This window comes from Nyctibius grandis, chromosome 12 (genome assembly GCF_013368605.1).
Source record: "Nyctibius grandis isolate bNycGra1 chromosome 12, bNycGra1.pri, whole genome shotgun sequence".
Lineage (NCBI taxonomy): Eukaryota > Metazoa > Chordata > Aves > Nyctibiiformes > Nyctibiidae > Nyctibius > Nyctibius grandis.
In genome coordinates, this window is record NC_090669.1 from 9,295,965 (window position 1) to 9,314,233 (window position 18,269).

The 18,269-nt window shown below is 35.1% G+C and overlaps 1 protein-coding gene across 2 annotated transcripts in view; it reads left to right on the forward strand.

The window, feature by feature from the left end:
- The window catches only part of ITFG1 (integrin alpha FG-GAP repeat containing 1), an 86,243-nt gene extending 67,974 nt beyond the window's left edge, over positions 1-18,269 (forward strand). For both annotated transcript variants that reach the window (XM_068411559.1, XM_068411560.1), the window contains 4 exons: positions 9,162-9,286; positions 10,158-10,240; positions 11,898-12,015; positions 15,411-18,269. In XM_068411559.1, the coding sequence (XP_068267660.1) occupies positions 9,162-9,286; positions 10,158-10,240; positions 11,898-12,015; positions 15,411-15,470 (386 nt within the window). In that variant the 3' untranslated portion in view covers positions 15,471-18,269. The remainder of the gene's footprint in view (positions 1-9,161; positions 9,287-10,157; positions 10,241-11,897; positions 12,016-15,410) is intronic.

An 18,269-nucleotide genomic window follows, 5' to 3' on the forward strand; every position in this document is an offset into this window, starting at 1 on the left:
GAATTACTGGCCTACAGGTTATTATCTTGAAAAACGGTCTGTTACATCAGAACCATATTCTATTTGACTATCAAGAAATACCTCAAGCAACACTTCTATATATGTGTACTGGTGGGCAATACCAAACCCACATGACATTTTTGGGCCACATATAAACTTACAAAACATCTTTTTCACATTAAGCTTTTAAGTGTGGAATCAATATACTATTTTAAAACTGATTTTCACCAACTTATTTGCATTCCTTATATAATATCATGGAGCAATCCATATCTGAAGCTTTTAATTATATGAAAGTAATAATGAGAGAATCTGAGAGTTTGTAATCATATTTTTAAAACAGTTCATCTCTTTCCCGAGAAGTAATGTGAGTAACACCATAGTTCCTTTTCTAATGAAAACAGTGCTCACCATTCAATTTTTTTTTTTTTCAAGTCACCTGATGCTATTTGTTTTCTTTACCACTGGTCTTTAGCAGGGGAATAGTTATTGTCCAGGCCACTGAAACCAAATTATTCAGTCACCTTAAGTTATCCTTCCAGCCCTGGGCTAAAGTAAATCATAGAGTACTCAAAGAAATGTCCACCATTCTGCTTCTGATCTTCCTAATTCTGCAGGTCTTTAGTTCTGAATTATCGTATCTTTCCTGTATGCAATATTCATGCAAAGAGTAAAATAAAAAGGCACGTATGGCTGTCCTTATCTAATTCGTTTTAAGGTTCTTTGATCTGCCCAGCCTTAACTACAGGAAATTTGCATAATTATGAGGGTTTTTAAAACATTGTTAGAATTATTCTCTCTCCTATTAACATTCCAGTATGTTGTTAAAAGATAGCAGAATAATAATTAGCGCATATTCTGTGCTTTTACTTTCACATTGCTCAATTCACTTGTAATCTTACAACAAGAAATACTGTTAAATTAGCTACAAGGAACAGCAATTGCTAAAATGAGCATTCGAATTGAGAAGGACTGGGTCTTGCATCTGCGGTTAATATCTCCACAGACCTTCTCTCTTTGAAAGGAAATTCAATTGCAACAGCTTCCTCAAATATTTAAGGAATTTTATGCTTGAGATCAGATCAGGTCCAGGTGTAAATCTGGGAGAAGTATGCAAACTCAAATTTAAGTCATGCTTTCTGATCCTGCAATATGCCTTCTCCACTCCCCATTTCTTTTGGAGTTGTCATTTTTAAGGAGATCCCACAGTTAAGTATGAGTGTCATCCTGGATTTTCAGCTCTACATCTGCATTTCCAGGCTTTTATTGGCTTCTGAGAAATTTCTAATATCATTCTGACCTCATTTTTTTAGCTGAATCCTGTAAGCAACAATGCATAGCATAGAGTATAATATCTAAAGTTGAACACAGAGTAAATTGAAGCTGTTCTTGGGGTGAGGAGGGGGAGAATACATAAGATGAATTTTGTAAAGCTAACCAAATGCAAGTTGTTGGGCTTTGTTGATCTTTTATTTTGTGGTGGTTTGTTTTTTTATTTTAAACTTCAGCATCCTAAAAAAAATCATTGTTGATGATGAAATCGTAGCCCTACTAAATCTCTTTGGTTTTGAATAGAATTTTGCTTAGATTATTGCAGATTACATCTATATGGCTCTATTAGTTAACAGTTCTGACCTTGGCTAAAATGCAGCCATGTCATTTTTGCAAGCTGATGTGGGTCTCCGTAATGATCCTTTGTGTTGTCTTGAGAAGGCAACCTACTTGATATATTTGGTTTCATTTATTTTATTACCAATAACACAAACTGATTTTTCTTAGAACTAATGTCCTTGTGGACCCGGAACAACAAAAATAAGATCAGATATTTTAAATTTAATATGGAGCAGCTGTTAATTTAGTGAAATATTTTCGGAAACTGCACAAGAACTGTTTCATATTGTAGCACCAACACATGACAGGCATTTTAAATTTGTTATTGCAATGTGGCCTGGTCAAGGGCTGAACAAGTCAAGTGACTGGGTAGTCTTATAGAGACTTCATACTATGAACATCAGGCTGCTTTTACCCATCAGCATCTTTTTTACCCTGTTTTTCCCTCTGATACCCCTTCCCCTTTCACCACAACCCAATTTTTCTGTCTTCCTGCTTGCTTTCTACCTCTTCTGCGTAACATCTGAACCCTCAGATACCTTCTCTTTCTCTCCTTTTTAGGAATTCCTGACCCTGAAGTCAGCCTGTCTGCAGACAGGCAGATAGAAGGCTAAGACTGGTCACTATGTATTGCCATAACCACAGCAGCACTTGGCTGACTCCTTAGTGTGTTAACTAGCCAGACAGCTGAGGCAAAAATGCTCACAGCTCCCTCTTGCCATTTTTATGAGAAGGACACTTGGAGGGGTGGGAGGGCTGTTATTCTGTGCAGTGTGTGGCATACCCAAAATATTTTCTATATATTTTTGATGTCTTGTATGTACCAGATGAACCCTGCAAGCCAGGCCCAACCTGGCAGGAACTTCAGCCAGGTAATTGTTGTAATTGTTTCATGTTTTCACTTCCACTTAAAATGGGAGAATATCTTCTGTGTTTCAGCCTGTGCTACGGACATCTTAATTTTCTTTCTTAAACTAAAAATATGCTGATGAACTTAAGAGTTTTAAATAAATAGGGTCATAGTTGCAGTTTGTGTCTACCAAAAATATTAATCCTGTGGGCCAGGAACAACAGAACAGTAAATGTTTAACATTTACTTAAAGATCAATACCCATACCTAGGCATAATATTATCATATGAATAGATTAATTGAATTGCTCATATGGATCAAGTCGTAATTTGTTTAAGCATCTGTATGACTGAAGGTGTATGGACTGATAGCCTTTGCAATTCTTATTTCAGAGCTCTTTCATTTTGCTAGTTTTGCTTGGTTTTGTTTTAAGCCTTCCATGGCAGAATGACCTTTTGCATGCTGTTAAGTCGTGCCCTTTTGGGTTTTTTTTGAAATCTGCTTACTCTTCCCTGTTGTTGCATTGAGTTCTCATGCTGTTTAACTAAATTAGATTGTGAGATGAACACAAATGTCTAGCAGCTATTATAGTAATGAATTTAAACATAAACATTGCAATATGTACCAGACAAAAGCAAAATAAGCTTAATTTCAATAGCCATTTAACATTGCAGGATTAGTTATGTGAAATTCCACTATATAGAGGAACAGTGTATTCATAGAACAAGCTGGAATCATTTAAGAATTGAAGAGCTGGATTCTGTTAAGAGGGATTTTCTGGTTGCTGTAGGTGGGGATACCCCACTGGTATCTTTTTCTATATAACTCTTTTTTTTTTTTTTAGGAAACTTTTTTGAACTTACAATGTTGCATGCAATATTACCAAACTTCAAATATTTAGGCATTACAAATTAGACAACTTTTCCCTGTGCAAAGGGTTGGAATATCAGCAATATGATCACTTTATTGTTTGTTTGGGGTTTTTTACGAGGTTTTTAAAGAGTTCCTAGTTTACTTCTATAATTTCATGGTGTAAAGTTATTCTTAATGAAAACATAGATTCTCATATAAATGCATCAGATTTTGGAGTTTGGGCTTTCAGAAGAAGTTTCAGAAGTGTTAGCAGCACTGCAAGTAATAGGTATCAAAGTTGCAGGTGTGCACTTTCAATCCACTTTCCCCAGGTATTTCTGGAACTCCAGGAAAAGATACTGCAGAAAAAGTTGAGAGGTGAAATTGTGTACTGCGTTAATCTAGAATTTCATATTGTGTGGACTAATGAAAAGAGGCAAACAGCTAAGTCAGAAGAGGGAGACATCCTTACCCCTTAGAAAGCTGAAGTTGCCACTGCATAATTTTAAGCAGAAAAAGAGCTCTTTCTCCACATTTTTTTTTCCACCCAGTGACCTACAACTCCAAAGGCAGTAATAAGGGAACCAAAGCTTTCAATTAAAGCAAGGAAATTAAATTCTCCAACTTTCTAAAAAGCTTTCAAGTTTGGAGTTGTTTTTTCGTTTTTTTTTTTTTCTGAAAGCTGCTTTGTAAATTCTTATGCATATTACACAGGTATTTCATTATTATCAGTTATATTTTCCCTTTCTTTTGCAGTAAGTGGTTCTGGCATATTTTCAAATAAAATAAGGAGCTGCCAGCTTCAAAAGATGGGGCAACACTTTGGTGTGCAATGTAGCACAATACTGATAATCGCAGTAATGTAAATATCACTGTAGTGTTTCAACAATGCAGCTTAAGTGATGCACATTCACCATGACATTTTACCTAACTCTTGAACTGGCTTTGATTTATACCAGCTGTTCCATGCATGTTGTTCACAGCTATGCAGCAATTTGTGCAACTGCTGCACATGGTTTTTTGAAATAACTTTCAGTCTTTCTAGGATGCATACGTGTATCTAATTTAGAAGAAAGCAGTCATTCACGTGTTGACCTCAATATTAAGGTAGATGATGGTACAGAATAATTTAGATGTGAGTCTGAGGCTACAGGCTACAACTCGGATACTATGTTTTACACAATGAACTGTTTTTTTTACCAGAAAAGCCACCTACGTTGTCAATAGGTACAAAGAATGTATGTCTAAAACAAAGCAACTCCTTGTTCTGTTTTCTAACTCTGTATGATTTTGGGGTTTTTTTTGACAAGTTGATTCACACTTCACAAATATCTTCAGTTACTATTTTGATGAATGTATTAAAGCTTCTGATAAATGCATCATTTTGCAGATTAGAGGAAAATATAGCAACTGGAAGAAATAATGGCATAACATTTTTATTTATGAAAATACATTTAGCTAATATATTGAATTTGGGGGACTTTTGAAAGCCTAAATATTATTACTGTATTTTGAATTAATCTGAATGGCTTTAATGGACTACTTAAAAGCAAATTATATTTTGTCAAGAAAAGCGTAATAAAAAAAAAAAAATAAAAGAATGGCACTTCACGAGACCACAGGCTTGAAATTGGAGTTTCCATTAGTCTTTCAACTCTGTGTAGTGATCTTGTATGTTCTGCTCTATTATTCCACAAAATAACCTTATTGAAACTGACTGAACAATACCAGTTTTGTGAATCTATTTATGTAGGTTCAACTAGTCTGTTCGTAAATCCAGTGTCACACATTATTGGGTCTGTTTAAAGAAACAATAGAAAGCATTGTTTCTACATGTAAATGCAGTCACCTTCCCTTCATAAAGTTAAATTGGCTTCATTTAAGCACTTATGCCACTTAGGTCTAGTCATCCTGAAATAAGCTGTTGAGGACATTGCAATTTAATCCAGGGCATATGGCACTACTCTTAAGCTTTCAGCAAGTTTACATCAGTATAATGGAAACAGAAGGGAAATGCCTTAATTCAAATATAGAAGAACAAGTACTGTATGTGTCATAGACGACACATCATTCTGTTTTTCAGATAAGACTTTCAAAAGGTTAATGATATGTATTGTTTCAAATTTTATATGCCAGACTTCAAAAATAAGGAGATTGATTCAGAGATGTTCAGAATGATTTCTGAATATCAAACTCTGCAAAATTTTGTAAGGTTTGGCTGCCCAACATCATTAGCTGTTTTGTAAAACTTTGGTTTCTGACAGGTTGAAACCACTGAAAAACATGTCTTAAGATGTTGAGGTTTTTTACTCTGCCTAAGGTTTTTGAAGCAATAAGCTTAATGACTTCTGATTTAAAACAAAAATATAAATACCAACACCTATACTAATACCACAGCCCATGATATCTGGCTGCTTCCAAATAACTTTTCTGAAACAAGCAGCACAAGGCAAAAGACATAGTGTTAATAGTCTTTAAAGTAGTATTAAAAAGTAATAACGTACAGCATGGACAGGAGAAGGTTTTTTAATTCTTGTTTATAGTGACAGTTCTGATGAAGCAAAACAAGCTATGAAGCAACAGCCACTTTCTCCATCTTGCTTGCATAGACTTCCAAAAGCTTAAAGGACAATCTTAGTATAAGAAATAAATCCCACCTTCCTGCTTGAAAACAGAATGGTATTTTCAAATTTTCTTGCAACAAGTAGAAAACTGTTTACAATGGTTTTACAACAGAGGAAATAGCTAGAGTTGCTATTTAAATTAAATTTTAAATACTTTCATAAGTAAATTAATTCCCAGTGACTGAGAACTTCAGAAGTGACAATAAACTGTTAACTCTGTAATTTCTCTTTCTATTTTTAATCTTTGTTCAAGGTTTTTGTTTCTCAAATGAACACTTGCCATTCTTAATGACTTGTTTGCAATTCTAAGTGCGTCATTTGAGTAACCCTCAAACGCTTACAGAATTTATGATATAGATGGAGTAAAGCAAAAAATAGTCTCAAAGATCTCATATTTATAGTCAGCTTTAAAGTACACTAGAACCTTCTATATGCTATCATCCCAAGTCCTGCTTAGCTAATATCTCCCCATTTTAAGGGCAAATAAAGTGAAGGTATGTGCACATTTTCTGCCTGCTATGTAGAAGAAAACATTCCTTTCTGACCTTTGCAAATTATCTATTTACATCCTGAAGCAGAAGATTTCATTATCCTTATCTTGGTAGGCATAAGAACCAGTATTAGTAGCCATGAAATTATTCAATGCTTTTAAGAATTCCAGCTGCAGTATCTGACTCTCTAACCTCTTTAAGGCTGACTGCACACAGTGTATGACATTTTATTTTATTTCCTTTAATTTAGTTGACATTCATTTCATTTGTATGATGAAAGAAAAAAGGAAGATCTCAGTTGCAGTCTCCTCATAATCCTATGTATTTCACTCAAAAGTCATTCTAAAAGCTTTTCAGTGTTGTTAAATATTACAGCAGCACCTTGTTCTTCTGGGAAAAGTCCTTCAGAATTCAGCATTAGTGAAGCAAACTTTTAAAAAAATTCTTTACTATGTTATAGTATGATCAAGAAGTAATACATACTTTGTTTGTTTCTATAACTAAGTCAAATTTAATAAACCTACCTTTGTTCCTTGCTACTTTTATGTTGGTAACCAGTGCTTTCAGATATTCTGTGCTTACTCTAATTTGAGAATTACTCAAATTTTAGATTTGGAAATTGAGACCTAGAGACTGAGCAATTTAGCCAAGTTCATGTAAGGGAAGTCAGTGACAAAGCAGGGACAGACTCAAGACTCAAGTCCTGTACTGTTATCTCAACTTATTGGAAAAATCCCAATTCTTGGAGAAAAGCTGCTCAGCCGATGCTGCCTGCGACAGATTCCATCATCTAGGAATTCACCTAACAATGTACACACTACACTTTGCCTTCCCAACAGAGGACTGAAAGTACAAATCCTATTTAAATATTTCCACGTCTCGTTACGTGGTTCTGCATGGGGAAAAAGTAAACGTAAAATATGCTAAATCTTTAGGAAAACTGTTATTGTTTCTTTTTGCTAATAGCATTTTAGCTTAAAAAAAAGTAACTGCATCAAGCTGATTTTTCAGATCTCATCTTAGTGTATTTAGTTTACATTTATCTTGCCTTTTTAAATAAAATTATCATAGCTCTAAAACTACAGTAATACAGAATATTTACCTGATGATTAAACAGGCCTGTTTCAAAACATACCTGACAGCATATGGCAAGCTTCTTCCTAAAAAGCTGGTGGAGGGCGGGGAGGTTCAGAAAAATAGAACCATGAAGTAATCATTGTATAGAATAGAGGTTCAAAATTATCATCAACCAATATACAAAGTAGTTTGTCCCCATAAGAGCATACAAAAGCTGAAGAGCTGCTTCTGAAAATAGGCATCATATCTTGGTAGTCCCTTGGTGTAAGAGATTTTATAATACTCTTGCACAGTCACTTTCCAGAGACCTCCCACTGGGATCACTGCTGTTGTATAGTGGCAAATGTATGCTTGCACTTACTGGGCTATCTCCAGGAGCCAAGAATGGGAGTTTGTTTCTGTTTTTTCTTGAAAGGATGTTTGGCTTTGCCGAAGAAGTTGTGGTGGTGGTTCTTTGGGAGTTTTTTCCCCCCTCTCTGTTCACTGCAGCTGTGCGAGATGCAGTGCAGCTAGTATGGCCAACAGCCAGTTGTCTGAAGCAAAATACTAACTTTCGGAATCGAGCCTTGGAAGAAAGTGTGGAGAGGTAGAAAGGAGTTGGCTGTACATTCATTACAAAATGTGAATTCATGTTCTTTAATTCACATTCTGTTATGTTTCGTCACTTAACTTACACGGTTTCAGGCATAATCTGTCGGATGTCAAAGCAGAGAAAAATCTGACACTAAAAAAATACTGACTGTACATCATATCTTTGTGCAAAACTGTTTCTATTGATGATATAAACCTACTTGTGGTTAAGTATCCCTTGAACTCAGTTCTATTAATCTGAAGGGGTGAATTCACTGTGGTACTTAAGAGGTGCTGATATTCCTGCTGTGTAACCAGGTCACTCACTAAGAGGCTTGCTAGTGAACAAACAAAGATCTACATGGGATCTGAATCAGTTTGCCAGAAATGAAAAGATTACAAGATTTTTATTTAAATTGAATAATTGGATACTTTGGAAATGGGATATTAGTGAACCTGTTGATAGCTGCAACACTTGTCTGTTTCCCTACTGCCTTTTCTGGAAACAATGTTATTTTTCCCCTACAGTCTCTCCTGCAATTGTTTATAATCACATGCTCTCACTAGGGCCTAACTTGCAACCACTGTAATCCTGTTTTCATTAAATCTGTTTATTATTTGAGAATTTGTTCATGAGAATTTACTTAGCAAATTTTGTGACACAAGAAAAAACAATAGTTACTGATTAACACTAATAAGAATTAAAGTGAACCTTCATATGTTGAGACTGAGCTTGTAAATCAATGGGGCAAAAGACTTGGCACTGCTCATATCAAAATACATGCAGATAGCTGATTTCTTCTCAACTTGTAACAAATAGTAGACAAACACAGAAATGGTGCTCAAAGGAATCATCTTACCTAGAAATCTAAAGCATTTAAGCTATTCTCCAAGTGCCCACAAGTCGTTTGGAAATGTGGGATTGAGCCTTTAAGAATTAAATAATCATGCGGTTGGTTAAAATTTTTTAAACATTTTTCTCACTGACTCTGAAATGTGCATTTATGTAGCAAGTTGGTGGGTTTGGGGCTGGGTTTTTTTTTTTCTGAAATACTTACTTGAGCTTCTTTTCTAATTTTATTTCAGCTGGACAGCTTAGCCAGTCAGCACATTTTGCTCTACAGCTGCCATACAATGTGCTAGGCTTGGGACGTAGTGCTAATTTCCTCGACCATTTGTACGTTGGCATTCCTCGTCCTTTGGGAGAAAAGGTTAGTTGAGATTTAAGATTATCAAGCTAATATTTATGGTGTTACCTTTCCTAATAGAGTTTGGATGGAAATGCTGTTAGCAACACTTTTTTTTCCAGAAGCAAGAATATCAAAGCAGTTTGAATACAGAGAAGTTTGCCAAAAAGAACCTTGTATGCCTGGTTTTTGGGAGGTGTATAAGTTCTGAAGCTAACACTAAGACCAAAAGATGACTGAAGTTGTCTGTAAATGTTAGCACAGGTATATAGTGCTTGTTTACCTGGTAAACGTGTATTAGATCTGATGGTCCATTTATTAGTGTCTCAGCTGTAAGACTTTCATAGGGTTGGTCTGGCCAGCCTGTAAACTCACATAATCCTTTTTGCCTCAGTGATAAAACCATGATCCATATGATGGGAGGTGAAGATTACCGTGATTATCTAATCTTCACATGAAACATAAAAGTAGGGTCCTGACCATTTGCAGTCTTTAACGATCTGCTGGTACTACTTTAAAAAATGAGGTACTCGAATTAGTGTACTGGCCAAACTCTGATTTGGGTAATTGCTTTGCCTGCCTCCTTTGTAGAATTGGTTCTTTTCTTCTTTCCCTATTATGTTGGTGCTTTGTACTTTTTAAGCAGATGCTGTGTTTCATGTCAGCAATAGTTATTTTGCTTTTTACTTTTTTTTCATTTTTTTTTTTTAAAGCACTTTGGAGCTTTCAGAATAAAAGGTTTATACAAATGTAAAAGAATAATCACTTATATCTAAAATAAAAGCAAGCCACTGTTTTTTTTCATTTCCCCTTTTGTATATTTCAACAGAGAATTTCTTTGCTTTTAAGTATGTTGGTTTGTTAGGAATTGATGTAGCCTTTGTTTTCCTTTCAGTCCATAAGAAGACAAGAATGGACAGCTATCATACCAAACTCCCAGCTTATAGTCATCCCCTATCCTCATAATGTTCCTCGAAGGTAACGTCATCATTTTGATTTGCATTTCACAAAATTACATTAACACAGAGTTTAAATGAGGTATTATGTGTAGGTTTAAAAATAGCCACTTGTATAGAAAGTAAATTTAAGAACAATGGTGAGGGGGGTCAGGTCTATAAATGTAGTTGCTTCCGTGACTAGGCAGAATACTTCTCAAGTATTTACACAGACTCTTAGATAGTGCCCATAACAACAATCACAATCTATAACCAGCTCATACAAACAATCAAAATGTATTATGCACTCAACTCCTGTAAATAATAACATACTTGCTAGATTTACCAACATTCTTTTTGACAAATTGCAAGCATGGTAATGATTGAAGCAAGCATTTTTGTTTCACCAAACATGCAATTTCTGTCTAGTTGCATATAAAAGCTTTAGTTCAGCCCTTCTGAAGGCAGTATCTGTTACCACAGGTATGAGTGTTTTTCTTTAAGTAAAGGTGAATGGGTTAGTTACACAAGAGCTTGAACACTGAATTCACTTTGCAATTAAAATATTTCTCACAGAAAGAGAGCATGTTTCTCTCTTTGCTATTAGAGAAAACATTAGTCACATATTCCAGCTGCTTCTTGCCGCTTGATCTCCTAGTGAGGTCAGTTGCATTTATCATGCAGAAATGATTCTGACATCAGTTTCAGCAGTTAATTTTACTATAGGACAAATAACAGTGAGAAGTGATGTGCCACTTGAGTTGCTAATTAACAACCACAGGAATAACATCTGCCAGATGAAGAAAATTTAGTTATAGTCTTGAGGTATTTAAAGGTATGTTAAGCAAATATTTTTCTGTAATCCTTAAACTATTTTTGCTTTACTATGAAGTAAGTTTATGGACACTGTAGAATAGTAGGGGATAGACTCCAGAAGAAATTAGATTTCATAATAAACACTTCTTAAATTTATAATGTTTTAACATAGATATGTTGTTTCCTGAGAGGCCTCAGTGCTGCCTCAACATATAGTCTCCTGGTGACAGCTTTCCCATGACAGGAAGTCTGTAGTACAAAAAGGGTGTTAACTGAGCCTCAGGACCCCACAACATTCGAGGGATGTCTTCCAGAAGCCCTTAAAGTGCTTAATTTTGTTGCCCTCCAGCATTCTCCTGCCATAATCAGCTGGTTATGTTGCCTACAACTGCAGTTGTCCCTGGATAAGCTTCACACTGAGAGATGCCTAACCAACTGGACCCCATAAGCCTGTCTAAGAGGAGCTCCTCACGTGGAGGAAACAATCTACGTTACAGGGTTATTTTACTCTGCTTCTCCATTTCCCCAAGCCCCAGGCAGTTTTGTGGAAGGTTTTCTTATGCATTTTGCTTTGTCCTGGGCAGGGGCAGAAGATAAATCCCCTAATGAGGAAAAAAGTCAGTCTCTGAGGGATATCCATAGCATTCCTGGAAAGTTAACCAGAAACTTAATTTAGATATGGCACTATCTGAAAATAATTATATTAAGCCATATATTTCCAAGTAAACACCATTAAGCTTCAGTCTCTAAGTATAGCCACTAGTTTCTGTAGACCAAGTTGTTACCTTACACTAGCAAGTTCTTTCATCTTCATAAGTTAAATCTATTTTCTGCTTCTTAATGAAGGGTATTAATGTTTCCTTGGATTTTCTTCTTTTCTATAGCTGGAGTGCCAAGCTGTATCTGACCCCAAGTAACATTGTGCTGCTAACAGCTATTGCCTTAATTGGTGTCTGCGTTTTCATCCTGGCAATAATTGGCATATTACACTGGCAAGAAAAGGTAAGCTAAATTAACTAGATTCTTTTCTGTATTTTCTGTACTATTTAACACTTCCTAATATATTACAGTCGTGTACATCATTTTTTTGAGTAGTTTTCTATAGTATAATTTCTGACACAGGTTGCATTAATTCCCAAAAGATGTTTATTATTAATTCAGTATTTACTGCAAGCTTAAAAATTGGCATTGTTTTTATTTAAGCTCTAAGACACTTAAAAAGGGAAATGAAGAGCAACATGGATAAGCTTTTGCCGTTAAGCTGTTATTCCCAACTAAGTGAGATGGTTTTGTTTCATATCTAAGCTTTCCATTTTGCTGAGTTTTAAGGATTACTGTTTTGGAAAATGGAACATAAACTCAGTTTGCTTATCTTGAGTTCTGTTGGTAATCTAAAAATAAGCAGAACGTCTCTTTTTCTGTATCTGTCTTTGCTGATTGCACTGGCATTAGCATTCAAGACTGTATAGGGAGTCAGTCGTGTGCATATTGGCTGCTTTGCTCTGTGTATCTGAATTATACATGCAGTGTATAGAAATCCATTGATTTGAAGAAGCATTTTGAAAGGGCCCTTTCATGTCACAAAAGAAATGCGTTCCCATTTTTCTTAACTATGCTCAGTTCACAATCATATCCAACTGGTAGGATTGCCAATAAATGCTGCTACATACCCAAACCATAATGTTAGCTGTCAAATAAAATTACTGCACATCTTGACATGGTAGAACTGTTTGTTATTTTGTGCTTGTGGAAATAAAATGACCTTGTTAAACATTCAGATAGGCTTTGCGCATGCTTCACATTTAAATGTTACTTGTCTGTCAGTCTTCACTCTTCAAAATGTTAAATACAGTCTCCAAATAATAGTAAAGCTGGAAATAAAACACACAAAGCAAAGAAATACAAAGTTTATGATGACTGTCCTTAGCATATCCTACTGTGCCAAGAAAGCATTGCTAACTGCTAGCTAGGACTATGCACTGGCTGCATTTAACTCTCTCCGACACATCTTAAGCAACAAGAGTAGCAGAAGAAATACTTGGACTTTGAGCTGCAGAAGGATTAACTATGTATAATTCCGTCTGGAGAAATGGAAATTTAATATCAGTGTTTGAAACAATTCTTGATATAATAATTCATGTATTGTAATGTAAAGAAGCACTCAGCCCAGAGTGAGTGCTTTCTGAGCCATTTTAAACCCCATTAGGTATATGTGAATGAAGTGGTGTATTGGTTATATTATAAACTCATTTCCAACCACTGCATCCTGCTCAAAACAGGCACAAATATTTGGATAAATTGTGTGTATTTTCAGACTACTGTATAAACATCTGTTAATTCCTATAATTTTCCAGTGCCTTCCTATTGATTTTTACCTTCCCATTTTTTAGAAGAAATAGCTGAGGTACAGAACAAATAAGAATCTTGACCAAGGCTGTATTGTGCATTACTGACATGACTGGGAGTTAAACTCCAAAGTTCCTTGTTTCTAAGCTTGTTCCTGGTTTATTGCCCTCTTTCAGTAATCCTCTCATAAAAATACCGTTCTGCCTAAATGCTGTTTTCCCTTACTCTCTAGAGTACCTATAGCAAAGAAAGGAAGGGGAAATGTACTGGCAGTTACAATCTCTTCTTTTACCCCAGAGGATATATCTGTCTGTAAACTGCAGTGGTTTATTCACCAGTTAAAATAAACCATGTTATTTTGACCTCTGCAGATAAGTAGTAATAGGAGCCCTTTGTCTACAGTAGTTCTTATACACTCGTCTGCCAGCCAAGTATTGTATTGTTTAAATAACAGTAGGATTTAGGAATAATATGTTGCTCTGTCATTCCTTAGAAATTTTGGATCCATTTAAAAAAAAAAAAAAAGCTTTCAAATCTCAGTTACTATATTTTAGTTTTGATACATCAAATGAAAGAGAAATTGAGGAAGAATTTACACCATTATTCATCTTACAACAAATATAGTCTGCTACATTAGCTAAGGACCTTGATATTCCTATATTCTGATTCTTTATAACTTGCTTTGTGGTCTTGAGGCTTGTCATGTGAACACTACACATTGATGATAATACTGCTAGAGAGTGTTGATGGATTCATCAGAGTATCAGTTACTGTCAAATTTGAAACAGTAATTTTTTTCGGGAAGCATACAAGAAATGGAGTGAAAATTGCTTTCTAAGTGAGACTATAAAATTTTGTGGAATGTGACAAGCATTTCAATGTAGGAAAGAGTATGCCACTCCCTTCTTCCCACCCCATTTTGACATTCAAAATACTACTGACATCGATAAAGTCCCTGCCAGAAAGCCAGACTGATCTATCTTAGACTTCACTGACAGCTCTGCTGCTGTCCCAAAATGCAGTAAAATCTGTAGTTCACCCAATGGAGTTGCTATCATACATAAACATTGTGTGATGAGGAAATCTTTGGCCTCGAGCCAAAGCAGATGACAAACTTTCATGGCAGAACACATGCACTGATTTCTACCAAAATTGTCATGTATATTTATCAACTGAGATACAAATCTGAATGCCCACACAACAGCATACTGTAAAGGCTTTTCTTCATTTTATTCATCAAAAAAAAAAGTAAGGTATGAGCAAGCTAAAAGGCATTTAAATCTGTTTTGCTAAATTCCCTTACACTAGGATTTACACATACTGTCTGTCATGACAAAAACACTGTTTTTTAGAAAAGTTCACACTGTGTGTTCAAAAATCCTTTAATAAGTGGTTGTGGGAGAGGACATGTTTTTACACATTACATGGATTATAGGTACAATTTAAATATGCTTCTTTTTTCCAAGCACCATCCAAACTACCCTTTCAGCAGATCACTGTGTGTTCTGCATAAATAAGCAGGGAAATGCATCCTACCTCACATTTTCATAATACAAATAAACACACGGAACATTTTTAGCCTACTTGGTGCTGTTAATTGTTGGTTGAACTGCCAGCTTTGTCTAAATTTGTATTTAACAGAATTTTTAAAAAAGAATCTCATTTTAAGTGTAACATAGAGAACATTTACAGTTAATCCAAAGTAATTTCATCTCGTATTTATAATACAGACTAAATACATGCATACTAGGAAACATTCTTCATTTTTTAAATATTCCTTTTAAAAAAAGCATTATTAGAAATAATAGAAAATAATGGGTTCTAAATACTAAAACAGCTGAGCATTAACAGCAGAAACCAATGTTGAGTAGATTATTGCTATTTCAAACTGACATAATTTAAAAGCCAATTATTGGGCCTTTTCCTAAGCTTTTTGCCTTTTGTCAAATGAGTGACTTGGAAATCAACCATTCTCTAACATTTGACAACTCATTTCTGTAACAGTGTTGCTCTAGATCCCACAAAGTGTGTTTTTTATTATTATTTTTCAGAAAGCAGATGACAGAGAGAAGCGACAGGAGGCTCATCGGTTCCATTTTGATGCTATGTGACATGCTTTAATATTTATGAAGGAGCTGCTACTCATTTGCTTAATTGAAATACTAAATTCTGATTTGTAAAATGATTACCGTGAAAATACTGCTGGTGTGCTATTTGTAAATGTTGCGTTATTTGGTATTTATTTGGAAAGTGTTAAAATTAAACCTGAATGTCTCACAAGGCCTTTCAGTTAACAGACTGTATATAATAGCATTTGGTCTTTATTTAACAGAACTGTAAATTTATTTTTCTTGGTAAAGGGATCAAATTGCATGTATCATTGTTTACATACCACCAATTCTTTAGTGATATTTGATAGAAAGCAAGCTGTGTTAAATAAAGTTTAGCATTTCAGTGAGCAGAATACTTTATACCACTTGAATTGGTCTTGTCATTTATACATTCATGCAAAATAATCTGCATTTCTGAAAATTAAGCTTAAACAATTTCTCAGATGACTTGATCATTAATTATTTTGATTGTACTAAATTATGCTCAACCTAAAGTATTCTGTACTTTCTTTGTTTAAATCCATATGTGCAATAGTTAAAAGAATTTAGGAATTGGAGAACTAAAAGAAACCTGCACTGTTAATGCTAGTTCAGTAGCTTATGCAGTATTTATGTGTGTTAGTTCTAGAGAGAAGACAACGCATTAAAAAATTAAAATCATAAAAATGTATCAGCATCACATAAACTGCTTTTATAATTAAACTATAACCACATGTGTTTTAGAAAGGCCTAAAGTCATTATGAAAGTAACTTTTTTTTTTTTTAAATAAGAAAGGTATGGGATTTTTTGTTTGTTTTTAAAGAAGTTAAAAGAAACACTTTGGAGTGGAAGTGTCACCGAAATCGGGAATAAAACCTCTTAACACCAATGTAGCATTAAGAAGCAGGCACACCTTTATTGCAGCGCTGGGCAGCACGGGGGGTAGCCCCTCCAAAGCCATGCGCCCTCCCTTGAGAAATCATTCTGTATTTATGTAGTAAAATGTTACATATTCATTATAATTCTAAGAATTCCTATACATATGCATAACTTTTCCCCGTAAAGGTTGTCTTTATTATAATGAGTTCCAAGAAATCATTTCCATAGTCTCCGCCTTTAACTCCTCCTAGTTGCGCGTGCGTATTTTCTTCTGGTGGTCGTGCGCCGGGGTCTCCGCGATGAAGGCCGTATGTCTTCCTCGCTGTGCACTTTTCACCTCTCCTTCTTGCGCAGGCGTATTAGCGCCTTGGCTCTTGGTCAAACCTCAAGACCAGTTCTAGCTGGTTCCAAAGCAAGAAGTCCAGGTAACCCTATTGTATTCAACTAGTGTCCATGACGGTCTCTTAACAGCACAAAAGGTCCAGTAACTCACCTAACGGGGTGTCCACAGTAACCTGTTAAAATTTAACAACCTATGGCTAACTCTACAGACTCTATAGCAAACACAGTACCCCTTTTCCCAATATACCTATCTTATTAAGTTTGAATTTTATTTGATTTTTGAGTATTGGTAACAGAAGGAGAATGAGGATTGACTCCCTGAAATTTATTGCTAAGGGATGAGATATACAAAGATTAAATTAAGAATATAACAGGACATTCAGAATAAGCAATGTATGTTATCTATGTACACTACTATGCCCAAATTTCATAAGGCTGTAATAATTACATAAGATGAATAGCTCAACTTTATATATTTAAAATGGTGATAATGTTACAACTGCTCAGTGTACTTTGGATCCTGGAAGAGTCTCTAAAAATAATCATGCTTTTATTTAGTAGTTATTCCTTAGTGATATGAGTTTGTGATTAATTGTGCATTTAAATCTGTCAGTTTTCATTCCTAATAAATACTGTTTGATAAACTAGAACACACTTTCTGAATAAACTATAAAGCATTGGTCTTACAGGCAATCACCTCTGCAGCAGGTATCTCCTCCGGTCTGGCACTCATCCGGTAACCTGCTGTCCTGTAACACTACCTTTGCTTGTCAATACAGCAACAGAAAAGAGAGACTGGGTACAAAACTGAACTGATTATATCTACCCTGAATCACAGTCAAACAATTTGTTACCATGGCAGTGCTGAACAGTGACCCATTCATACAGCAGCAGCAAGCCAAAAATCAGAAAAGTACTGATAAGTGGTCTACTAAGCTATGAAGTTTTACTAGATATTTCTAATATGAACTGATCAGATGCCAAGAAAGGAGACTTTCATATTACGTTACTGTTATTAGTCAAGATACCATATTTCCTTAATGCACACTTTAATACTTCTCTTGGAGTGGCATGAAAAGGTAAGATTTTTTTTTAGATAAATACTTAATGCTATTGGACATTTTAAACCCCATTGATACACTTTGCTCCCAACAGCAAAAGTAATAACGGATTTCATAAATAAGAGGAAGCATAATTCAATATATTTTTCTTTCTTCTTCAGATGGTTGGAGAATAAGGCTAAACACACAATGCCACTGTGGCAGGAAAGTTGTCTGTAGCCCTGTATTGCAATATAATAAACATAGATTAGACTCCTTATGTTTTTTGGATAAACAATGAGGAAAGAATCTCGTGCTGACATCTAAGCTGTTGTCAAGTTAACAAAACAATGAACTCAGTATCTTTTGCTTTAAGGTATTTTGCATGCTCAGTAGTGCATCATTGCATCACTTTATGTGCAATGCATTATCGGCGCTTTAATAGCTTTCTTATAATAAAGTTTACCCCAGGTTCTAACTCCTAATAGCTTGGCTAACAACAGTATATGCATACTATTTTGAATTAAGGCATTAAATATTGTTAAACCTCTTGTCAAA